This window comes from Lampris incognitus, chromosome 4 (assembly GCF_029633865.1).
Source record: "Lampris incognitus isolate fLamInc1 chromosome 4, fLamInc1.hap2, whole genome shotgun sequence".
In the NCBI taxonomy this organism is placed as follows: Eukaryota; Metazoa; Chordata; class Actinopteri; order Lampriformes; family Lampridae; genus Lampris; species Lampris incognitus.
Window position 1 is genome coordinate 47008673 of NC_079214.1, and position 26047 is coordinate 47034719.

General features: G+C 43.2%; 1 protein-coding gene across 5 annotated transcripts in view; it reads right to left on the minus strand.

The window, feature by feature from the left end:
- Nucleotides 1-3255: 3255 nt before the first annotated feature.
- samd4a (sterile alpha motif domain containing 4A) overlaps nt 3256-26047 on the minus strand; it is a 76605-nt gene continuing 53813 nt past the window's right edge. For 2 of the 5 annotated variants that reach the window (XM_056279268.1, XM_056279271.1), the window contains 7 exons: nt 25175-25427; nt 24656-24741; nt 24295-24413; nt 23279-23483; nt 16607-16733; nt 14583-14666; nt 3256-8126 (listed from right to left, as the gene is read on the minus strand). In XM_056279268.1, the coding sequence (XP_056135243.1) occupies nt 8098-8126; nt 14583-14666; nt 16607-16733; nt 23279-23483; nt 24295-24413; nt 24656-24741; nt 25175-25427 (903 nt within the window). In that variant the 3' untranslated portion in view covers nt 3256-8097. Of the gene's footprint in view, nt 8127-11030; nt 13917-13974; nt 14198-14582; nt 14667-16606; nt 16734-23278; nt 23484-24294; nt 24414-24655; nt 24742-25174; nt 25428-26047 lie in introns of those variants that run through there. The other 3 variants (XM_056279267.1, XM_056279266.1, XM_056279270.1) reach the window with 3 other exon arrangements.

Genomic DNA, 26047 nt, shown 5'->3' on the forward strand with positions numbered 1-26047 from the left:
ACAACCTGCAACGAGTATGCTCAGGAACAGCAAAAGGAAACCATGCTGTCGCATGAGCTACCCACAAGGCCTAGGCAGATCGTCAGCATGGACTTATTCAGCCAGAGACAAAAGGACTATCTTCTCATCGTTGATCACTACTCTTGACTTCTGGGAGACTACCTGCTCCCAGACTTGTCTGCAGAGACCGTCATAAAGCGCTGCAAGACACAGATCGCAAGGCATGGCCAGCCCGACAAGGTCATCGTGGATAATGGGCCACAGTTTAACTTCCAGTTCAAACATTTTGCCACAGAATGGCAGTTTGATCAGATGACCTGCTCTCCAAGGCACCCAAAGACAAACAGCAAGGTGGAGTCAGCCATCAAGATTGCTTAAAAATCTGTGATGCAGGGCTGCATGTGATGGCAAGAACCCCTGGCAGGCCATTTTACACTAGTGGAACACACCAACTGAACACATGGACAGCAGTCCTGCACAGGGCCTCCTGTCAAGGCGTCTGAAGACTCCCATCCCCGTAGCCAACAAGTTACTTTAGCCCTGGATCGTGGTCAGGGTCACAGACAAACTGCGTCACTGGAAACAGCTTGCTAAGTGCTTCTACAACCGGACTGCTGGTGACCTGCTGGAGGTGGGTGGGGCAATCAGGATGAAACTGCTACCAGTTGTCCACACAGGACGTTGGAGGCAGGACACATGCCTACAAAGTCGCGCCATGGTCTTACCTGGTGGATGTTGGTGGCTGTCTCTACTGCCGCAACAGGGTGGATAGGCGCATAGCAGAGCAGACATCAAACCAGGACAACACACCGTGCACTCACCTGGATGAGCCAGATCATAGCCCAGACCTGAGAGCAAGGTGCACAGAACTGAGGCATGAGCAAACTGGGGGTGAGGCTCCTCCCCCACCAAGCTCACCAGCTCATGGCCCTAAACTTACCCCAGCTAGAGCCCACACTTACTCTAACCCTACCTGTGCCAGAGCCCACACTTACTCTCGAGTAGGACGGCTGTGCAAGCCACCGGACAGGCTCAATTTGTTAGCAAAGACTGTCCTAAAATGTTGAATTGTTCTTTATTATGAGACTTGGGCTTAAAAAAAAAAAGAGAGAGAGAGAGAGAGAGAGAGAGAGAGAAGAAGAAAGAAAAGAAAAGTTAGATGGCAACTTAAGGAACAGTTGTTTGGTTGCTATGTTTGTGTTCAGGTTAGAATTTTGTCAGAATTTATTGGTATTCTAAGAACTTAATGTGATGCTGTTGCATTTGCACTTTCTATTGAAAAGGATGATGTTACGGGGTCTAGGTGATAGGTAATCTACTAGCCAGGCTGTCATACGCCGGAAGCAGTTAGGAAGCTATCGACCCCGCACACAGGGACACAATTGTATCTGTTCTAACATGGTTACTGAACTTGACACCATGTGTCTTCATTCATTATACTGAAATACCTATCCCAGCAGACATTGGGTGGCAGGCAGGGAGGCACCCTGGACAGGCCGCCAGTCCATCACAGGGCCGACACATTCACACCTCGGGACAATTCAGCATGACCAATTCACCTGACCTACATGTCTTTGGACCGCGGGAGGAAACCGGAGCACCCAGAGGAAACCCACGCAGACATGGGGAGAACATGCAGACTCCACACAGAGGCCACTTGAGATTATCTGCTGTGCAGGCAGCTATGGTCTGCATGCATATCAAGCATGTCGGTTTGGCATTGGCGTGGTCTGGTAAAATAATACAAAACTGACCAGTCCAGTCAGATTTGAACTGACAGTTTTCTTGGTCGACTTTCTGCTTTTTTACGTACGCCATGTTCTTGGTTTAGGACAGTTATTGATTATCTGTGACTTAGCTGGTGAGAGGGCGGCACGGTGGTGCAGTAGTTAGTGCTGTCACCTCACAGCAAGAAGGTCCTGGTTTCAAACTCTGGGGTTGTCCAACCTTGGGGGTCATCCTAGGTCGTCCTGTGTGTGTGTGTGTGTGTGTGTGTGTGTGTGTGTGTGTATGTGTGTGTGTGTGAGTAAACATTCCATTCCAATTCTGCAACACACACACCTTACAAACAAAACAATGACATCAAACTGTAGCCACCCGGGAAGCGGGCGCTCTGACTGTCGGCGGTTCTGCGCTGGGGGAGCGCAATGGCTGATGGGACTGTTATGTTAGATTTAAAATTGTATTTTAATGATGTGGTGTTCATGGTGTGGTTATTCTTGTGTTCTTTGGGGGTTCGACTCAGACTAAGCAGGAGACCATTTACTGACTAACTGACTGTAGGACCATGACTGGGACTGATGTTGCCACTTGGAAGATGGGGGGGGGGGGGTCGTTATGTTGTTGTCAGTTCTGGTCCGTTCTGGCCGGTGTGAATAAAAACACTTCCGGGGTCATGCGGAGTATGGAGCACAGGAGTTGCAATTAAAAAGAGATCTCTGCCTCTCGACTCATTCTTCCATGCCGGCCCGCCACAATACTTTTCATTTTAGTTGGCAGCCCCCCTACTTAAAACATCTTCCTGCACACCTGCCAATAGCTGTTTAAAATGGTGTATGATTTGTTTTATTATGAGAGAAAACGTTTCCCTATATATCAGAATTTTACTTCTAGGGAAGATTTTTTATGTATCTTGCTCAGGGCCATTTCCTGCAAAGGTAATTAAATCGCTCCATTCTTTTGGGAGGTCATCGAGGACTTAGTTGCACATGTGCAAAACCGAAGTCATTACTGTAACCACATTATTTTGCTGCATTAGTGACTGTTACATGTATCAAGCGTTACATTTATGTCAACTCTACATAGGAAGCAGGTTTCTCCATCTACATAGTATTTTGTCATATCTACCTGGCGGTCGTCTCCCAGTGCCTTGATCACCAAACCCCACTATTTTCTATTTAATGTGCACACATGTTGACAGCCATTGACAGCCAGATTCATGCAAAATGACGTTATACATGAGGGCACAACAAATCTCAATACATTTTGTAATGATACCACCGTATAGGCTAATATTGGGCCCCTCTAACATGGCTAATAGTAGTTGTGATTTGAAACCCCATTTCGCCTGCCATTTGTAAAGAAAGAGAGAAATTAAAGAGTTGGTTTGGTCAGAAAATGTCACATTGACCATTGTTGCTCCATTGAAAGCCAATATGGGAGGAGAAGACGGCAGACCTCTGGAGTTTTGTGGGTAAAGGATGCATTTGGTTTGTTTGTTTGCCTTATTAGACTGACTTTTATTTCTGGGAACTGTAAGGTGCTGACTGCGAGGTACGCCACCGAACTGTGCATCACTGTCGGACTAGACTAGAACACATGTCAAGACACACCGAAGGAGTTACAACCTTTTATGGATATGGGCATGCCAAGTCACAGCATTCTGGTACGTCCAACAAAAATTACAGCAAGACACATTTAAAAAAAAAAACAAAAAAACATAATGCATGCACACACACACACACACACACATGCGTGTGGCACACACGCGCTTATTCTCGCTCTCTCACACACAGTCACCCACACATTTTTTTGTACAAACCAGTATAATTCATAACTTCATATCAGCATTTAGAAGTACCTAGAGAGTACAGAGACAATGTGGGCATCACAAGGCGCCAGCCACCCAGAAAAGTCTTGTTATGATGCCAGTAAGGTTCCTGTCAGCGGATCTGGTGCATTTACCACTTCTGCCATCCAACAGAGCTGACGCTGGTTTCATCTTGTAACGTCATTACATAGAAAACCATTTACATTTACGGTAAATGTCTCGAGTACAAAAAAGGCACTGCCATTTGTTATTCTAAATATGACTTTCCCAGCCTTGTGCATGCAGTTCTAAAATATAAATTACACTAAAGTTTTTCTCCTTTTTTCTCTGCATTTTCTTTCATTTTTTGTCGTTTTTGTGTATTTTTTTATTATTAAACATACAATATTCTTTTGTCAAATATATACGTAAGCCTGCAGTCAATACAGGACATAGGCTCTTTGATAACAAAATAAAAACGAAATGAAATAAGGAGCACAGTCAAGCGGTAAAACTGTTACAGAATGGATGTTGAGTTTAGAAAAATGTCACGTCATCCCAATACTGACACGAACTGAATAATCTCCAGTCTATGACAAAGAAAAACGATCTAGAAAAAAAAACAAAAAACGATATACATGTATGTCTTCATTCATTTTAACTACATTAAATGTTTTTTGTTTTTTGTTTTTTTTTTGGAATATCAAGGCAATATCTTAACTGTTAATACTGCAGTGTGTACGGCGCTGGGGTGCAAGGGATGCCCACAGTGATGGCATGCATTTGGAAAAATAAAGCATTTGGTTTAAAGAGATGGGGGTATTTCCAACCCTTCCTCATAGCAGCCACACGTGGCTGATAATCTGTCTATAGCCCTCATTCTTTATTTCAACAAACCTTTATAACTATGGCCACATTCTGTGAGTATAGGAAAGTTAAGGTCACACTTACAGGTTTAACCCAATATGCAAGCCCCACCTGGCAAAATATTGATAGTCGGCAATCGCTCTGGGCCACTGATTTGACTGCCTCTCCAAAAAACCCGGTTCAAAATATTTGCAGGGGAACGGGTGAAACCAAGGCTGTTTCTAAATTTAACTTCACTCTCCTGCCTGGGTTCATTTCAGAATTATTGCTCGACTAAATCTGCCCTCCAATGGCATCTTTCCAGGACAGCCAAAGGTTTGTCTACTGCAACATGGACCTGTTCCACATGGTAGAATGGCAGAAAAGGTCCACCAAACCATGGCCCGGCTGCACCGTATGCCTCGTCTCAAATACATTTAGTGAAAAGTACTTTGTGACCGGGTGTTAAAGACTGGCTTCCTTTCTGAGGGGTGAACACTGTAGGTGCATTTCACCATGCGGGTGAAAGCATCAGAAAAACAACATGACACTAGTAGATACAAATCAGATTATAGATAAAAAATAAAAGAAAATAAAGTCAAAAATAACTATGTTAATATTTGAGATGTACGTATGGTCACCAGCCATAACATGTTAATACATATAGCACTTTAAATAATAATACACCTAAATGAGTACAAGGATCACTTCCACAACAGTAACAGAAAAAAAAGAATAAATAATTCTTTGAATCTACTTATTGGATTGATTGATATGGCAGTGACAATTAAAGAGTAGGAATACAATGTCCCAATGCTTCTTCTATGTTAGGAGCATCCAAGTAAAAAATAAAGTCGTGGTGCACCAAATCAAAAGCTGTAACATCAATTTCTCAGTTTCATACCCCAAATGAATCCTGTTGAGCCCTATTTCCTTTGGTGGAAACTCCTTTACCATCACCCAACGTCTAATAGATTTACCATGACTATATGAGAGGTGCACATATACACAATCAACAAACACTAAACTTAGATTTAAGTGCGTTACTGATTACATGGCTGTAAAGCACAGCACATGGACACTGCCAAGTCTGACAGTGGACGATAACATGCGTGTTGTGTTGTGGTACAGAGAGGTGTTGATATTGTGATGGCAGACTAAACCTCTCACTAGATTGGCCAGTCAAGCATAATGGCACGGTCCCAGGTATCATGGTGTGAACCAGGAGGACCCAGTCATATGGGCCCAGTGTTAACTGGGTGAAATGGTTTCAGTCAGAGCCAGGATGAGATAAAAGAGGCCATCTCCTCTTTTTTGGTGAATCAGAGGATAGTTTATCACTGCACAGGTCGGGATGAAACTCTTCTCCCCCTCTGAGTGAAACTCTACCACCAGACAAAAATACATCAGTTTTAGTCTGAAACATGGGATCAGGGCACTGCCACTCTCTCCTGGAAGATTTCCTCATCACAAATAATAACCTCCCCATCTCCCCAAGCTCTAGGTTCAAAGGTCAAGCTTGCTTTGGCCAACACCTTCCTCTACAGTCCATCTCCTCTCTTGTCTAGTCTCTGCTCAAATCCCATTGCGCAGATGAACATCGATAGAACCTCATGAGCGGACATGGCCAATTAAAGTTTTACATGTATCACAGCATCAAGTGCAGAATACAAAGGAAGTACTTTAGAATTACAAGAAACTAATAAAGAAACTAAACAATATTAATCGACAACAACCGTAACAATGACATTTCAAATCATTCCATACTGATCTGAAATGTGCAAATGGCAAAAACTGAGAAACTACTGTGGGCTATTATAGCAGTGAGCTCAGTGAGATTGCAGGGATACAGTGGAGAGTTTACTAACCAGCTTATTTCAGCATAAACCTTTCCATAATTTTTTTTGTTTGTTAGCCTGATGCATTTAAACTGAGGATAAATATTAAGACACAGAATAAACTGAAATTTTAGAAGTACAAATACAAAAAAGTCAAGGTGGGCCTGCACAGACAGAACACACCATTCTCTGGGCCACGTTACACATAGGCGACCTTTCAGGCAATACTTGCAGGAAAAAAAAAGCACATTTTGACCAAAAATGTTGATCAACAATTTTTTTCCTTTGACCAACGTTGCCTTTTCCTGTCTAGCACGGCCTGAGAAGTGCCCATTTCTGCCCACCCCCCGTTTGGCCAGAAGGTGGAGCTATGCACTAGTGAGAATCTCTGGGAACGCAACCCCTCATGGATTGGCAATGTCTGATGTCTGTCATGATGCAACGCTCTCGGCAACATGGTTTAAAATGACGACTGAAAGCAGCTCCTATTTGTTTTTTTTTTGTTATTGGCCAGTCTTTTCTCTCCCATCCTGGCTGTCATCATTTCACCGAAGAAAGATACTCAGTTGTAGCATGGAGCTTAAAAATATCACCCTGCTTCACAAAAAAGAAAAAAATAATCTATATGAACAAACAGAAAGATCCCATTTAAAGGTAAATAAGCCTACACTTCCAACGTATAGAGCATACAAAGGCTATGAATTCAAAGAGTACATACAAACCTTATATAAACAAAAACCCAACTTACTTCCTCCTCTCCACACCTACATGAATAGACTGGACATGACGCAATCACCCAAGGTCATCTCTGGCCAATCAAAGGTCCTGCCTCTGATAGCATTCACGTCTTTTTTTCTTTTAAACATCCGCTTCCCTTTCCAAAATCACTTTTCAAATACCCAAAATTGACATTCCTTTTTTACGTCTACTTTCTTTGTCTTTCTTCCTTCTCTACATCACTCTTTCATCTAAACGCGCTCTCTCCCTCTGTAAAGTTCCGAGCCAACAGCTTGGCTATTGGCAGGTAAAATAAAGACTAAGCACATTGGTTGTAAACTAGCATGATGGCTACTTAGGGGACGTAAAGCAACTATGGTAAGTAGAGTGCCAAGGCTTTACTGATATATCACAACATTCATACCTGAAAATGTATACGTTTCTGTACCCTTTCAAAGTAGCATCATTATGTAAACAATACATACATACATACATACATACATACATACATATCAAATGATATTTGCCGCCCAAGACTGAGCGAGAAGCTTTCCCAAGCTCTACGAGCATCCTCACTCAGAACAGTTCAGGAAATCCCAAACATCCTCCTGTGTCCTTTACATTTGTCCATCCTGCCTTGTTTTGGGGTTTGAGGTACTGTTACGGTTATGAAACAATGCCAGCCGCTGTGACGTGGCTGGGAGCTGTGGTCAGTGTACTGGGAACAGACGGGTTTGGAGAGGGGAGGGGGTTACTAGTGTTGTCCCAGTCTGTCACTCAATGCCCTTGCCTTCTCCATTCTGCCAGGGCTCACTGGACAGCAGTATTCCTTCTGGCCTACCTGGGGGCACTCTTTGCGCATTGTCCGGGCTATTTTCAATGCTTCTTTTCCCCTTCCGTCCTCACCCTGACCCACATGACTTGGAGCATGCTGGGATAGCGGGAAGTGTGTTTTTCCAGCTTGATGGCACATGCCAATGCAGTAGCTTGTATTCGCCGGCTCTTGTGTGTGAGTAGGACCCCAGCGAGTCCCTTGGCTGAGCTCTACCATTGGCTAGGGGATGAGGGGTCGGGGAAGGGGGTGGAGTCAGTGACCTGGACACCGACTTATCTTAAGAGAGCTTTGTGCACCTACGTTGCCCTTCCGCTCTCCCTCAGGTCTTCATTTCATATGGTTGATGTGCGGTCGGTGCCATCTAAAGTAGAGCAGGATACAAAGAGAGACCAGGCAAGTTAACACACGACTCGGGGAAAGTGCAAGTCAGCAAACAGACTCAGGGTCAGTTTTATTGGCTCTCCAAGTCTGTAAAAATGGACATGTTGGATTGCTAACTAAGCTCACATTAACATTGACAAGGAAAAAATATGAAATTGGCACATAAAAAGGCACAAGTAAGCAAATGAGATTAAAAAAATGAAAAACAAAAGAAATAAGGAAGTTTCTTTGCACAATTCAATATGGTCTCTAATAGAGCCTATTTGATTACACTGATAAGAGGCTATGGATGCCAGGAATAGAAAATATACAAAAATATCAACAGCAATGTATACAGCTCAAAAGCATGTAATATATAGTTTTTGTTTAAAACAACACAAACACAAACAACAGCTATACTCATGAGTCAGAATTGCATAAGTACAGTATTAATAGTTATTAATGTAATATATGAATGTATAAATATACAACCCGTGCTGAGCAGAGCATACGAAAATTGTGGAAGCATATTTTTTGCTTTTTGTTATAATCAAGGGCTTTCCTCCAGACAAGGAAACCCCGAGTTTCTGAGTACCGCTTTACATAGGTGCTTGGTTAATTTGAGCCTTAATGAGTTATCAGTCACTTGATAATTACTCCCTGGAGGATTCTTCCTCTCTCACCCTGTGAGCCAATCGCCCTTTCTATATGCAAAGCACACCGGTATGTGTCCCACCCTGTGAGACAATCATCCATATGCTAGCTACTCTTGTTTATGCAAAGAACACTGGTCCATGTGCCAGGCCAAACCCAATGGTATTCAATGCTAATTAATTTACATTGTTTTCACCTTGCTGACGGAGCCAGGACGTCTCTCATGTTATTGTGAATGGAACTGATACAACCCTGTGAATTTAACCTACATCCTATGCGTATTGCTAGTCACTGTATGAAAAGAATTCTTTGCATTTGGGGGAGCCAGTCCATCACAACCCAAGGTAGATATGTCACTGGTCTCCCTTGCCTGACATTGCACATTAAAGCGAACTGCACTTTTCACTCTACAAGTGCTGACTTTGAGAATTTATTTTGTTGTAGGAAAATTCTTTCACAAAATTGAGAACATAATGGTCAAGGTGCTGGTTACCAGTAGGGTCACAAAAGCACAGTAGCATTTGGTGCAGGGATGGGCAACATGATCCAGAAAGAGCCGGCATGGGTACAGGTCTTTGTTCCAACTAAGCAGTTACACACCTAAGCCTACAAAGCAAGTTCCTTAGCAAAGACTATTGGTTGACTAATAGAATCAGATGTGTAAGTGCTTGGTTGGAACAAAGACCTGCACCCACACCGGCCCTTTCTGGATTATGTTGCCCATCCCTAATGATGTGTGCAGCTCACTTGTACAGTACAGTACATATGTGTAGTATACATGGACAATAAATAGGTACAAATACACAGCTAGATTCGGTAGACAGCGTGGTGTCGAGTATGTAAGAAATTAATATATTACAGCTGGTGCAGGTACTGTAAATCAGCAGTGAGTGTTCATAGTGTAGTGGAGTGCTGTTGCTGTGCAGCTCAGCTGTGGATGAAGAACACAGCTCAGGAGAAGATACTGTGCCTCGTGTGTGTAGGAAGATACTGTGCCTCGTGTGTGCTTGCTGTTTCGGTCAGATCATCTCTTGCTCCATGTATAAGGTTAATATTTATTTTTGTAAAAAAAAAGTTCTCTAATAAATCACATTGCATTCTTATGGATGAAATGTGCATTATCAATGCAGTGAACCATTCATACATCTACCACTTTGTGGATTTGGGAAAGAAGGTCGATTTGCTGGTGATCTTGCTGTGTACGGTGTGGTGTCTGTGATAACAGACTGAAGCTTTAATGATTTTCTGAACAGTAAGGGGGCCAGGGACCACACCATCATGGCAGGGCAGCCAAACATCTGTCAAAATACTGATGAAGTCTTTAGGAGAAAAACATCAGCTGTTAACACTAGTGTGGCCAGAAGAGAAAATTTGATCAAGTGGTGGAAGTAATGAATTGGTAACAAATAAACCCTCTACCATGACAATGAAAGAGAGGTTTGATGGCTATGGGAACAGCTGAACAGAGCTGTATGTACATGATGAACTGGACTGAATAATGATCAGATGTCAATTATCCAAACTACAACTGGACTCCAAACACTTAAATCGTCCTGTTTTTCTGCAGTTGGTCACAGTCATTTAGGAAAACCACTCGGGGTTTGGGGTAAACATTCAAGAATAAATGTGGTTTTAGATATTTCTTTGAGCTTGTATTTTAGAATGGGTGTGGTGTGAACTGGGAGTACTGGTGTATAATAAACCAATCATGCTGGAAAGGTTTTAAATTTAAAAGTGTTCTTAAAGGTGATGTGCTTTATTTTTAAAGGGGTATTGAACCTTTTTGTGTTCTTAGATTTTTAGAGATGAAAGAAAATGAAAGCCACTTAATTTGACATTGTATTCTTACAACAGAATTTTTTCGCTGCATTTAAGTCATCCTAGTTTAACAGTGTACGACCACGGATGTGTTGACTCACTAGCCCTTGGCTAACGGGTCAAACCCTTTAGTTCAGTGTTTCTCAACCGGGGGTCCGCGGACCCCTAGTGGTCCGTGGTGTAATTGCAAGGGGTCCGTGAAAATAAAATATCTTTAAAAAAAAGATCCTATGACATTTATAGAAATAGGATTATTTTACTCAAATGTGACTGAGACCTTTATCTACCTAAACTATAAAGGGTAACATGACTTTTTTCTCTAATTACATCTGTTTCACAAGTGTAATTTATTGTATTTTAATAAGAGATCTCGGTCCCGTTTGCATTGTTAAAAGTTACTGCATAAAAATTCTGTTGTTACATATATCTGAAAGTTACTGAATACATATTCTGTTTTGTTACATATATCTGAAAGTTACTGCATAAGAATTCTGTTTTGTTAACTATATCGAAGTTACAACTGAAAGCTCTTATTTTTGCCCCAAAGAGTGAATAAATGCTATAATGCAATTTAAAATGCAGTTTCTACTGTTTCTATCAAATTGCAACCCCCCTCCCCCAAGATCAGGTGGAGGGGTCCTCAGGGTAGATCAAAAATACGCAGGGGGTCCAGGACCCCAAAAAGGTTGAGAACCACTGCTTTAGTTGACTGGTTAGCATAGCCACCCGTGGTGTGGGAGACCTAGGGTTTGATTCCTGCCTGCCCCCTGAATTCCCGCTACATTATTATTATTTATTTATACATCCTGCTACAGACATGCAGAAGCGCAGGGACGCGCTTCCCGAAGGAGGGGGATAGTGTAACAGTGTACAACCACGGATAAGTAGACCCGTTAGCCAAGGGCTAGCGAGTCTACACATCCGTGGTCATACAATGTTACAGTATTGTATAGGAGTAGTGGGCAGCTGCAGCGCCCAGGGATCAACTCCAGTTCTTCGTGCCATTGCCTTGGTTAGGGGTATAGACAGGAGTATTAACCCTAACCTGCATGTCTTTTTGATGGTGGGAGGAAACCAGAGCACCCGGAGGAAACCCACACAGACATGGGGAGAACATGCAAAATTGGGAGAACATTTTGGTATAGGCCTAGGGTGGTAGAAATGAGTGCCTTCATTCAAATTCAAACAAAAGGAGGAGTGCATCACATGGCTACTTTGAGGAGAAAAAAAATTATATTTATTCTTACTTCCAAGGGAAAACGTACATTATAATCAACACCCTCCTGAATTGCCTGTTTAATAAGGAGGCGTCACAGACACTGAGACCCATGTGACATAAGTGGGGTCCAGTGCATTAGACCAATAAATGAGCCAAGCAGAAGGTGACATGCTGACATGAGCTACCTAAACTCTCTATGGGGAGACTTTTGAGGTGGTGTTCTATATAACAACCCCGCACCACCATCACTGTCCTCTTCATCTACACCTCCTGCAGCTGTGTTTATCCTGCTATATTAACATCAGAGTACCAAGACCAGCCTGGTATGTTTTTGGCTGGACCGAACGCTACAAACGTGAATGTCGTTGACTGACTGACTCACTGAATGAGTGATCATGTTTGACATGATTGGGCTGCTGGATCAGGTGACCAGCAATGTCATTGAAGTTACCTGATTGGTCAGCCGAGTGCTGAGAGGCATGAGGGAGAGTGCACAGTTTGAGCACCCCAAATAACAACCAATTGACAAAACACTCCCTGGCGGAGTCCCAAAAGGAGTGTGCGGCTTTGCACAAATGAGACAAAAAGAAACAGTAATTCTCAAAGCATCCGCAAGTGGTGAAATGCACCCCTAATTGCGCTGCCAAGCAAATAGCATCTCGGTGCTCCGATGCTATTTGCATATATTTACATTAGGTAAAATGCATACATTTGGCACAAAATTGGCCCCTTTCTATGCAAATGAGCCTCATTGCAAAACACCAGCGCCGATATCCACACACAGTTAGAATGAAAATTATTGGCATCTTCAGAGAGTTGGTGGTAACTGATACCCAGACTTTCCAGTGATCATGGCAGCAGTAACTATAGCCAGGCGAAGGCATCGTCATCCCAGGCATGCTCGTGAGCACATATTTCGCAGGAGAATATCACATTTTGATTTAACTGAGCCCCAAATCATTTCCACATACAGGTTGGCAGGTCTAACAGTTCTTGCTGTATTTGATGACATCAAGGATGACATTGGGCCTGCCTACTGTGTTCTTGGCGCAAAGCCATCATTTATGCTTTGCCACATGGATAATTGCAATCAGACACAAAACAAGGTAAAATTGCACTCAGCTGCAAAACTTTATGGGCGTGTTTGCGCTGCAGTATCATTAGCGCAATCTCACTAGTGAATCAGACCTTGAGACGAGGCACATAGCGGTAGCAAGTGATGCACAATTCATGTGCTATCTGTGGCCAGAATCCAGTTTGTGTGAATTCGCCTGTCAATACAGGGTGAGTCTTAAAAAACAAAACAAAACAAGAGACATCCGCAGATAGAAACAGATGAAAGAGGAGGGGAAGTTAACAGATAATTAGAATAGGTATATTTACAATTAAATTGACTTGACTTCTCTTTCAAATCAAACATCCCAAGATATTAGTGGAAACTATTGTTCTCAAATGTCGCTTAACCACGTTATGCGATATGCTACTTCAGTACACTTTAACAAGATATTACTGGGACCACTACAGAAAACTGCAGCTGAACATCTAATATCCACGAATTCACATTATAAACACTACCACTGACTAACAAACTGGTCACAATTTCGAACATTGACCATAACGATCCAGCCATATATTAGGTTTCGACCTAGTCTTGTTAACATTTAGATGTTTTTTTTCATCTGTAGATGTTAGTGAATTCACTAAAATGGCCTGGGGATAAGTTACTCTTTAAGGAATGAAATAAGGTTTTTCTTTTCCAGCAGTGTTTGTTTCATTTCGGTGGGATCCTGGCATAATAATTTTTTGTTATTTATTTGATTTCCTCCAATAGACTGTTCTGGTAACCGGTGACCGATTCATCAATGTCAGTCCACTTTTCGCCTGACATTAACGAGTATTTAGTACTTATTCATGCATTTTTCCAGTTAACAGACAAACAGGGGATGTCCCAGGTGATGCCTCTCGTCCTGGCTGGCGAGGTGGGTGGGTGTAGCGAAGTAGAAAGGTTCAGAACTCTGGTTCAGACTGAGCTGGCATTCCTCAGCTCGAGACACTCCCTCCTGTAGAGTCAACCTCTGCACTCTGCCTTCACAGCACATACTACACACACACACACACACACACACACACACACACACACACACACACACACAAACCACACACAAAGCAGCATTTGTCCACTGCTCTGTGCAAAGCACTGAGGTCTCCTGTCTTGGCCTGGGAGGTTTGTGTGGTGCGTGTGTGGGAATGTGTCTGTGTGGTGTCTAAGCTCTACTTCACATGGCTCCCCGCTCTCAGACTTGACTGTAGGACTCTGGGCTGTGTTGTGACGCAGTCACTGTGCAGACTGGTTGAGTCAGAGTCTGCATCCATACCCCATCCTGACACACACACCCACACACGTGAACGCACACACGCACACACACACCACTTTTCTTTACCAACCAGTTTTTTGTATGTCTTTGTCCTTATTCCACTTTAATTTCATAAAACCTGCTCTTTTGTTTTTCTAACCAATGTATATTTTATGGTTTTTCGCTATTTTTATTAAAGCATGTTGTCGCAGAGGTTTTGAAATGTGCTTTATAAAGAAAGTATATCATTGAGCAGTAGAAGCGAAGCTTTTTTTGTGTTTCTAAATTCACAAGTTTTGTCTTGTGTCTTTTCATGGATCTGTTTCATGTTTAACCCCTGAAAAATCGGAAACATATCAATCACAGTTTGAAGATGGGTATAATTTCATTTGAGTCAAATGAGCTGTATTACCTCCCAAGGCATGTTCAGTCATACTCAGACAGAGAGACTCCAGGCGGTTGTTGATGTCTGGTTCTGTCACTGGTAGCTGAAGATCTAAATAACGACGACAACAACAACAACAACAACAACAAGGTTAATACAAAGCCGACAAAGAACAAGGCACTACATTAAATGAAAAATATACATGGCATTATGCCCTGAACCTTTTTTGGGGGGGCAATTTTAGCTTTTATTGACAAAACAGTGGATAGACTGGGAATGTTGGGTAAAGACAGAAAGGGACGACATGCAGCAACGGTCCAGATGTCAACCCAGAACCCTGCTATCAGGCCTGAGCCTAAATGGTATGCATAAATCTTGTGAAGGAAACTTGAACAAATGCTAGTTTCTTGGTATTTCCCATTATGTGTTTAAGATTTGCTCCTAGCACCATAGCAAAGTAAATGTCATGTGTGCAGTGGAGCACTACTGTGATGAAAAGTTGCCTACAGCCCAAAAGTACTGTTACAATAGGATATTGGCATTATCAAAGTATCAAAAACAACATGAATTTAATGACCCTGCACATGCAGCTCTGTCATTTGAAGACTTTGTAACTGATTTCAATCGGGGCAATTCTCCCACAGCAAATGTCACAACAGTTGTCAGAGGACAAAAGCGATGAATTTGGTTCAGCTACAAACCACTGAGCGGTTGCCGAGCGAACAATGGCATTCACTCATCCATAGTGTGACCTTTATAATTACATTATATCCCTCTGGTAATTATCTCAGCGCTGAGAGATGGTGAGTCTGTACGGTCAACACAATAGAGGAGTTATGGTGTATGGATGTGTGTGTGTGTGCGTGTGTTGGTGGTTCAAAGCCATCACATAACGTCACTTTTGCACCAACTCCAACCAAAGATACAGACCTCCCAAACCCCACACCCCTTTTTAACTGTCTGACCTGTAGTTGCTGTTGGCTAGCTGGGCCCAAGCTGTGGCCTTGCCTCATATCATTTGGCTGTTTAAATGTGGGCTAGCCTACAGCCTATCAATATCCTTTCACATCGGTAGTCTATCTGAGGCTAATTCAGGTGCTGAGGATCTCTTGTGGCAACAGTGAGGTGCTTAGTGAGCCCTTAAAGTTTACTATTGGTTATCTCTAGGCCCCCCAACCCTGCCCCCCAATCCCTACCAAACTAATGCAAGCACAAACACATGCCATGACTTTGCAGAGTGAAGGGTGGGGACACAGAAGGAGAGACAGAGAGAGAGAGTTGAGATAGGACACAAGAAGAGGAGAGAAGGTGAAAGACAAAAGGGAGATGATAATTCAAGCAAGGAGAGAACAAAAAAAAGAAAGAAAAAGGGAGTTAGGAGAGCGCAAGAGAGAAGGAGAGGTAGAGGAGAGAGAGGGTGAGAGAGCGGAGAGCAGGGGTGTGGGGGCAGAGGAAGAGTGTGCCAGGGCACCCCGTCCACCTCGTGCACAAAGAGCCTTATTGTAAGACTCCTGACCCGCCTCCCTTCCTCTCTCCCCCTCACCCCCTCCTTTTTTCCTCTGAAAAGAGAGGTTTTGGTGTCTGTGTGTCTACACTTGTGTGTGTGTGTGTGTGTGTGTGTGTGTGTGTGTGTATATTTGTGTATGTACGTGTGTCTCTATGTGTTCTCTGTGTATGTATGCGTTCAGAAAGTTCTGCGCAGTGCCCTATGGGACAAATCATGGTCAGGAGGGGCTGGTACTGCTGGCTACCAGTTACAGCCAGTGAGTCTGGTGAGCTGGTATGACAGAGAGCAGTGTCCCGGCATGTCAACATTCAAATCTTATAAACCCGACATAATCTAGTAAACATGTTGCTAGGACTACCATCTCCTAAGCTCGATGGAGGCTTTACTTAGTCTGTGACTGCTCATATGACACTATGTGGTTTGTTATATGTATGTGTCTAAGGATGTGTGTCTGTGTTTGTAGCAACAATGGCACCAGACACAAAGCATTAAGTCTGCAGACTGTATGATTAAGTGCTTATGTGTGTATGTATGTGCGACTTACCTGGTTGCTGGAACATAACCATGGTGTGTGGTGTGGTGTGTACAGGCAGGGAGCGGGTCCGCTGTACAGAGCTGTGGGTCCGGCTGGGCATGCTGTTACTACCACCGGGGTTAGCAAACCACAGGCCCTATGAAGGACAGACAGACAGACAGACAGTAGGACAGAGAAGTAGAGAGACAAAGAAAGGCAGACAGACAGGTAAACAGGCAAAGAGAGAGACAGACAGACAGATGGACAGGTCATACACAGCAAGGAACCCTACATACTTAGAAAGATTAAGCACACTTGCCTGAATAAATAGCACACAAACTGAATGATAAGGAAAGTAGGAGAGAAAGAGAGAGATAGCTATCGTGTAGTGGATTCAAACCTGACTTTGGCAGTATATGGTATGCACCTTATTCTGCTGAGCCACTTAGGTAGACTCCAGCAGGAACCCATACATTTCTAACCATCTTATCAATGGGGAAAAATAACATAAGAGGAATAACACAAAGTGCGGAATATTTTAAGATAGATAAAAAAAAGAAAAGAAAATCATGTCCTTTTGCGCCTGAATTTCAGCAGAGATAAAAAACTAGATATGATGAACTACAAATTATAATATGTGATGAAAAACAAGTTTAAATGACAATGTGGAAGCAAACCAATATTCTATGTGGTATTCATTCATTTGGCAGTTGCTCAATAATTAATCAGACATTTCTAGACCTTTCATAAATCAAGCAGCCATATCAAAAGTCCAAACATCAGAATCACAGATTTCTTCAAAGACACATCCTCTTCATTTCACTTCCCCCCATGTCAGCCCAACCATTCTGTGCCCTATGTGGTCTCAGTCACTGGACTCACATTCCCAACAGTAGCCTGTCAATTATACCCCACCCCACCCCACCTCCCCCCCTCTCTGCACATCAGGAGGGAGGTGGAAGGAGCATGTGGTTGAATGTGAGTGCTGCTGTATGAGCTTGAGGTTTTTCTGCATATTTCCTTCTTCTCCTGTACTATAAGGTAAGAGAGTTTAATCACTTTAATTGACTAGATTATTTTCTATGTAGGTAGTAACAGCTGAAAGGTTTCATGTGGAGCAGCGGTCGGGAACCTATGGCTCGCGAGCCATATATGGCTCTTCCGGTGACGGCATATGGCTCCCAGACAATTTTGAGTTGAAAATTATTTTTTTTTCAAAAAAATCAGTTTGGAACTGATTTTAAAATACTTGTGATATTTCTTAATAATACTGTGTCATTTTAAAGTAAACAGAAATTAGTTTTGAAGATAAATTTCACGGGTCACGGGTCACCCGTGGGTCGGGTCGGGAACCAATGGCTCGCGAGCATGTCCGGGTCATTGTAAAGGTGAAGAAATCAATTTTATCAGATAGCCAACTAGTTTATCCGCTTCAACCCTTGTAACGGAAAAGATGGCGAAAAGAAAAAAAGACGATGATTACCGTGCATTCCAGGCTGCGTGGACAGAGGAATTTGCATTTGTGGAGAGAGCAGGATCTGCGGTATGTCTAATATGCAATGATAAAATTGCATCGATGAAACGGTCAAATATAAAGCGGCACTTCGATACGCACCATGCTTCATTTGCATCGAAATATCCAGCGGGGGACAGCAGGAAAAGGGCATGCGAGGAGCTACAGCGGAGAGTGCAGACGAGTCAGCAGCAACTACGTGTGTGGACCAAGCAAGGTGACGGGAATTCCGCTAGCTTTGCGGGGGCTTTGGCAATAGTAAGGAATGGAAAGTCATTCACAGATGGCGAGTATGCCAAAACATTCATGCTTGATGTGGCCAATGAACTGTTTGATGACTTCCCAAATAAAGACAAGATAATCAAACGAATAAAAGACATGCCCCTGTCAGCAAGAACTGTGCACGATCGTAGCATCATGATGGCAAATCAAGTCGAGGAAACACAAATTAAGGACATAAACGCCGGGACATACTTTTCTCTCGCGTTAGATGAGTCAACAGACGTTAGCCATCTATCTCAGTGCAGTATCATTGCCAGGTATGCTGCAGGTGACACACTGCGTGAGGAAAGCTTGGCTGTTTTGCCAATGAAAGGGACAACAAGAGGAGAGGATTTATTCATGTCTTTCATGGAGTTTGCTAAAGAAAAAAAACTACCGATGGATAAACTTATTTCTGTCTGTACTGATGGTGCACCCTGTATGTTGGGGAAGAACAAAGGATTTGTAGCGCTTCTCCGTGAACATGAAAAGAGAGCCATCCTAAGTTTTCATTGCATCCTGCACCAGGAGGCGCTTTGCGCTCAGACGTGTGGCCAGGAGCTTGGCGAGGTGATGTCTCTGGTCATTCGAGTGGTCAACTTTATTGTTGCCCGAGCTTTAAATGATCGCCAGTTTAAAGCTCTGTTAGAAGAAGTTGGGAATCATTATCCCGGTCTGCTTTTACACAGCAACGTGCGTTGGTTGTCAAGGGGGAAGGTGCTCAGCCGTTTTGCAGCTTGCCTGAGTGAAATCCGGACTTTTCTTGAAATGAAAGGCGTCAAGCATCCTGAGCTAGACAACACTGACTGGCTCCTGCAGTTTCACTATCTCGTGGACATAACTGGCCATCTGAACCAGCTCAATGTGAAAATGCAAGGTATTGGAAATACAATCTCATCCCTTCAACAAGCAGTGTTTGCATTTGAAAGCAAGCTGGAAGTCTTTCTCAGGGACATTGAAACAGGTCGTCTTCTGCACTTTGAAAGACTGCAACAATTTAGAGATGCATGCTTAGCAAGTGACTCCACTCAACATCTGGATCTCCAGCAGCTAGCTGGCTTTACGTTCAATCTCCTGCAGTCATTCAAAGCACGTTTTGGAGAATTTCGTGCGCGCACTGGTCTTTTCAAGTTCATCACTCATCCACATGAGTGTGCAGTGGACAAAATCGACCTGACATGCATCCCCGGGGTCTCTATCGGAGACTTTGAGCTGGAAGTTGCTGACCTGAAGGCATCAGACATGTGGATGAGTAAGTTCAAGTCACTTAATGGAGAGTTGGAAAGTCTTGCGCGACAGCGAGCAGAGCTGGCGAGGGAACACAAGTGGACAGAAATTAAAAATCTTCAACCTGAAAACCAGCTGATTCTTAAAACTTGGAACGAGCTTCCTGTGACATACCACACAATGCAGCGTGTGAGTATTGCCGTATTGACCATGTTTGGCTCTACATATGCATGTGAACAGTCTTTCTCGCATATGAGGAACATTAAGACCAACCTACGCTCACGTTTAACTGATGGAAGCCTCAACGCCTGCATGAAGCTCAACCTCACCACGTATGAACCAGACTACAAGGCCATCAGCAAAACCATGCAGCACCAGAAGTCGCATTAAAAGTAAGACATATTTAATTTATTATACGTTAAAAATACTATATGGCTCTCAATGAAATATATTTAGAAATATTTGGCTTTTATGGCTCTCCCAGTCAAAAAGGTTCCCGACCCCTGATGTGGAGGATGGCGTCCCTCACTGTAGCGGGAACGCTGCCATGTCAATCAGGCATGGGGCGAGGATAGTAGCCGAGCCTTGCCTTACTATTGAAGAAGTCCCGCTGGCTGTTGGTGAAGTGTGTTTTGTTCATATGATGATTGATTTTTTTTTTTTAAATAATAGCCTTGTCAAGGTGGATCCTTTGGCTGTGCCATCTGCACAGGGCAATGTGTCAGGGAATCCTCCGTTTATATCAGATGACGCGCTGGAGAGCTGCCACGGTTTGGCAAATTTGCGTGTGGATTTAAAACTGTGAGCGGCGGCTGCAAGAACCAATACAGAAGACACTTTATTGTCATTGTGCATACATATAACGAAATTCTTTCTCTCATTTAACCCATCCTATGCTAGGAGCAGTGGGCAGCTGCAGTGCAGCACCCGGGGGACCAACTCCGGTTCTTTCTTCCATTGCCTTGGTCAGGGCAAGAGTATTAACCCTAACATGTATGTCTTTGATGGCGGGAGGAAACTGGAACATCCGGAGGAAACCCACACAGACACAGGGAGAACATGCAAACTCCACATAGAAAGGACCTGGGACAGCCTGGGGTTTGAACCCAAGACTTTCTTGCTGTGAGGCAACAGTGCTAACCACTGGGACACCGTGCTGTCCCTTTTTATGTATTTGAACTGTCCAACACAAACACTAGACGTATCATTCAAGGTCAAAAATTGAGATGGATACTACACAGCGTATGGTAGTACTGGATAATGTTTTTAGTATGGAGACGTGGGGCATAAATGCTTGTTTTGCCCACATAGAAAGCAACCAGCAGGCAGCGCTGTTTCTCCGATGGGTTCAATACCAATTCAGGAGAAACGGTGGTTGAAACTGAGGCGGATGAAATTTCTGAGCCTAGTGGGGAGGATCAACCTCATGATGGACAAACATTATTTAGTTGTCTCTGCAGCAGTGGAGGACTGGAAAGAAAAGGGGGGGGGGTCACCCCTCTCTTTTACAACACCCCAACTTGGGTTTTTCCTTGGTCTGTCAAAAGAACTACATATGGCAAGTGTGAACATCAGTCATAAGGCATCGGAGGGACTGCAGGAAGTGAGGTGGTGAGCAGCATTTTCATCAGGCTCCTCCCCAAGGGGTAGCTGAAGGTCTCTGCACAAAACCCCTAAAGAGAAACCCACCATAGCTCTCCAATGGAGAATAGTACATGGGGCCATGGCTATAAACAGACATGTAGTACATATTAGATCCTGAAATTAGCAGAGGCTGTCATTTTTGTTAGGAAGAGGAGACGTTCGTACTTCTATGGTTGAGGTGCTCAAGACTTCATGGTCTGTTTGCACAGTTGCAGGGATGGTTTAGCAGCTTTGGTGAATTGTTAAATGAAGAAATTTCTATTCTTGGAATTCAGGGGCGGGGAGATGTTTTATGTATTATTTAATTTTATCTAATTTTGTCCTTTTGATTGTTGTGAATTATAGTATACTGGTTTACATGAGTGGGTGCTGTTTAGCATGTGAGTTTGTTTCATATCATATTGTACATTTGTAAATTAATGCCTGATATGCTCTGGGTTTTAATAGAGTAGTTGTACCAGTAAAGGACTGGTTGAAAGTTAAGTGACTTTATCTGTGCCCCTCTCTGTCTCTCTCTCTTTCTCTCTTTCTGTTGTTGTCTCTTTGTCTCTATTCTCTCTCCGTCTCTCTCTCTCAAATCGACCTGAGGTTCTGTGATGGAAAATTAACTTTTTCTATGGACGTGTTAATGTAAAGGAGTGACTTTATTTATGCAAAATATATGTCGTTGTTAAAATTTGTTTCTTGTTAAATAAAGAACTGTTCTAAAATTCAAAATTCTCTCTTTCTCTCTCTCTCTCACTCGTGCAGAGAAACCAGGGAAAAACAGGAAATGCCTGTGCACTGTTCTCACTGCCTCTGACTAGTGCTCTCTCTCTCCCTCTCCTTTGTGTGTGTGTGTGTGTGTGTCTCTCTCTCTATTACTCACATTCTCTCTCTACCCACTGCCCCTCCTCCTCAAACAACAGTTACCTCTCCCAAATTATGACTCACCCTCTCCCAGCCCACCCCCTCCCTACGCATTCATACTACAATCCGACACAGGGAGGTCTACGGCAAGGAGGAACTTAGGTATTTCCTCTTATTGTAAGAGATGCCTGGGGGGGGGGGAGAGAGAGAGAGAGAGAGAGGGAGTGAGCGAGGGGCCAGGGTTCTGCTAAACTGAGCTGGGTTAGTCTGAAGCAAGCCAGGTTGGACCTAACGAAGAGCCCGCTGATGCAGGCCCTGTGGAATGTGGGATGACCTGCCTACAAGTTCCATCCACATCACTTCATCCGCCAAACACCGCTGTTCCCCTTCCCCTGCCCTCCTGCATTTTTCCAGCATGGGATAAAAGACTATTTCTGGAAAATAACTGCTGAAGAAGGAATTCTGCTATCTAGGTTATTGTAAACAACATGGAATGTACCACGCTACGGTTCAAAAATGTTCCCGTCATGAACAGTGATTGATCCTGTTTTCCAACCACTTAATATAAAAGAGCATCACAATGGATTTTTTTTTACAATATCAAATATGTCTGTATTAAAGTCCTGTCTACATAAAGATTCACAAATGGATAGGAAATATTCTGAGTCATACATTCCTAACTACTCATTAAGACTTCCTCGTGGCAAAAATTTCTGGACCATTTTCTGCTAATCAGGCCCCCATTTTCTAGCTAGCAAAAGCTGTATAAACAGAAGTGTCAGATCCATACGCCTATATAACTTTCAGGCAGGGGGTGATTACCTAAAACAATGTAAAACTTTTCCAGCAGGAAACTAAACATTCACCATTAAGTCTATTGAAAAGAAACTTCTCAGAACAGCCCATTTCTATCTGTTAATGTATCCAGTGTGTATCTACCCATCCATCTAGTGTATATCTATCATTCATCTATCCATCAATTTTGCCTTTCCATCCAGCTTTCTGTCTCTCACTCACCACCTTAGCATCTCTTTATCTCAATCAATCTATCTATCTATCTATCTATCTATCTATCTATCTATCTATCTATCTATCTATCTATCTATCTATCTATCTATCTATCTATCTATCTATCTATCTATCTATCTATCTATCTAGCTAGCTAGCTATCCATCCATCCATCTACCTGCCATCCTGATTTAACCCACCTGCCTCCCCTGTTTGAGCCCGGTGGGGGTGCTGCTAGAGCTGCGTGGTGTCGGTCCCAGGAGGCTTCCACTACCCAGCAGGCCCAGCCTAGCTCCCGGTAGGCTTCTGGAAGGCATCTGGAACTGGCGCAGGCTCCTCCTGGCAGAGACGCTACCCCCCACACAGCCAGCAGTGGGGAGAGAGTTGGACTGACCGAAGCCTCGGCTGGATCAGGGGAGAAGACAGGGAAACGCAGAGCTTGGGTTAATGATACTGTAGTGACTATCCCAAATTAAGACATGCCTATATTAGTAATCAGCATGTTCTTGAAGTGTAGTTCATTTAAATGATCCCATGTCCATGTGAAGAGTTATCTTTGGGTATTGCAAGTCCACTCATTGATATGAATTCAGTATTTACTATATTTTACACAGATGGTTTACCTTCACGAATCAGAATACTTTATTCATCCCCGAGGGGAAATTGGGTTGTATTACAGACACTCACGCTCTTGTAAGAAAAAACTAAAAAACTAACAAGATACAAGATAACAAGAAAATTAAACAAATGGAAACAAGAAAAACAGAAACAAATGAAAATTAAAGATAAAATAAGAAATAGAAATAAGAACAAAATATATAAACACGCATGGTGCACATAACACCCTATCTATACTGCACTACCACAGCACAAAAAAAACCCCCAAAACAGCACAAACAAAACCCGACAGGGTAAAACAAGTCGAAGGGCCAGTCCAAAGTTGAAGTTGTTAGTTGAACCTGTAGAGCTGGATGTTTGTTTGCTATGCAATCCAGTAAACGTTAAGAACCATGTGCTCTGGTACACCCAGCATCGTAATCCATAGCTAGTGTCTTCTGGTGGTGACAACAACACTACGCAAAGCACTCAGACAATATAAGAATATCGCACATCAATAACACACACAGCTCCAACAGACACACTGAGTGGTTAAAAAAATAAAACAATTGATGAAGAAAATAATTCTGTGTGTCTATGTGTGTCACTGTGCACATACCTCCTCTGCTGTCGGTACCCTGCCATGTCAAGGAGGGTTTTCCTCGGAATGGACCGGAACAGCCTCTGGACCTGTTGTTTCCATGACAACAGCCTCTTCTTCTGTGTCTCAGTGAAGGACTGGTGGGGGGTGTGGACAGGAGGTTACATAAAATGTGTGTGTGTGAGACTAAGAAATTCTTTTTGCACTTTCAGATCCCTGTAGCCTATATTAGTCCCTATAGTGTTTTTCAGGCTGTTCTAAACTAGGAGAGTCTTAAAACAACACAGTGAAACCACAGCAGCCAGCAGAGCAACCACTAAAGATGACCTTTGGATTAAAAAAAAAGCCATCAAGTGTCTTTTTTAAAGTGTGGCCATACCTCGTGGATAAGGCACTTGTCAATGAGCTGCAGGTAGGAGCTGATGTTTTCCTCATCTGACCTGGACACTAGCAGCTGGGTGCAAACTAAGGGAGGATGGAGGGTTCAAAATTAAAGAACGAGACATATCACTTCACTGTCACATCTCAAATGACACATGTGAACCTAATGCTCCTAACTTGTCAATTTAGCGCTGAAGAGAAAGCTAAAAATCAGTTGCTCTGAGAGCTCAACAATTTTTGACCAGTCTACATGTTATTTTGCTTATATGACAGATAAGTATAACAGAAATAGACTTTAACACACTGGAGGAAATTAAAACCTTGTGTATCTTCTATAGCACAGTGCATTTTTAAAATGGCCTAACAATTTTGTGCCAAAGTGGCAAAGGACAAAAACACAGCCGAATTGTGTCATAGATCTTGTCACACAATAGATTTGTGTCCATTGGAAGTTACTGTAAGCTCTTAAGTCAACAAGGACAAAATTTTATGGGCACAGGGAGTCTCATCGTCTTACCTTTGCCCATGACCCGTGTGAACTGGCCAGGAAGATCTCCCTCAGCAATGACACTCGCCCCAGGCTCTGCTTCCCCTCCACCCCCACTTCCCCCACTCAGGTGGGAGCCAGGTGCGGCATTCTTAGCCTCTTGGCTCAGTAGGGAACGCTGTGGGGGGCCTTCCTCGCCTCCAGTGAAAGCCTTGATGGGTGTCACAATCATCTGGTGGAGCTCCTGCAGAGGTGCACGCAAGTTACCACCCTCCAACACATCCTGGTAGGAGGACAAGGAGACAGGACATAGTAAGGGTTAGGGTTAGAGAACTAGAGGTGGACACCTCCAGTAAACTTTGACAGGAACAGGAAGTATGATGCACACTTGTGCTCAGACATGTATCCAGAAGGACTTCCTGTGGCCATTGTAGACATACAAGGTCACAGACAGGCACAAGTAAGGTCACAGGCAGGCACAAACATCTGTCATTAAAACTGGATTACTCAAGAATATTCCACAGAAATATGAGGACCAGAGCTACATGAGAGAGAGAGAAAAAAAGAAACCAAGAAAGAGAGAAGAGAAAAACCAAGAGGCAGCATGACAGAGAGAATACTTGCTCTGATCCACACTGCCATGTGATGGAGGGCAGAACATAAACTAATCCCAAAAATACATACATGTTGTTTTCCACCACTACTTCTGCCACCCCAGCTCCAAACCCCAGCTAGTGGCACCCTTCATGAGTGGTGTGTAAACCTAAAATACCAAGCAGCAGGTGTCCTGTTTCCTGTTCGTACCAATGCAGTGGGAAAACATATTTTAAAATGCAGCGCTGGTGAAAAGGTTAGGCCTGATTTTAGCTGGCCCAAGAAGACTTCCCCCCTCCTCTACACTGG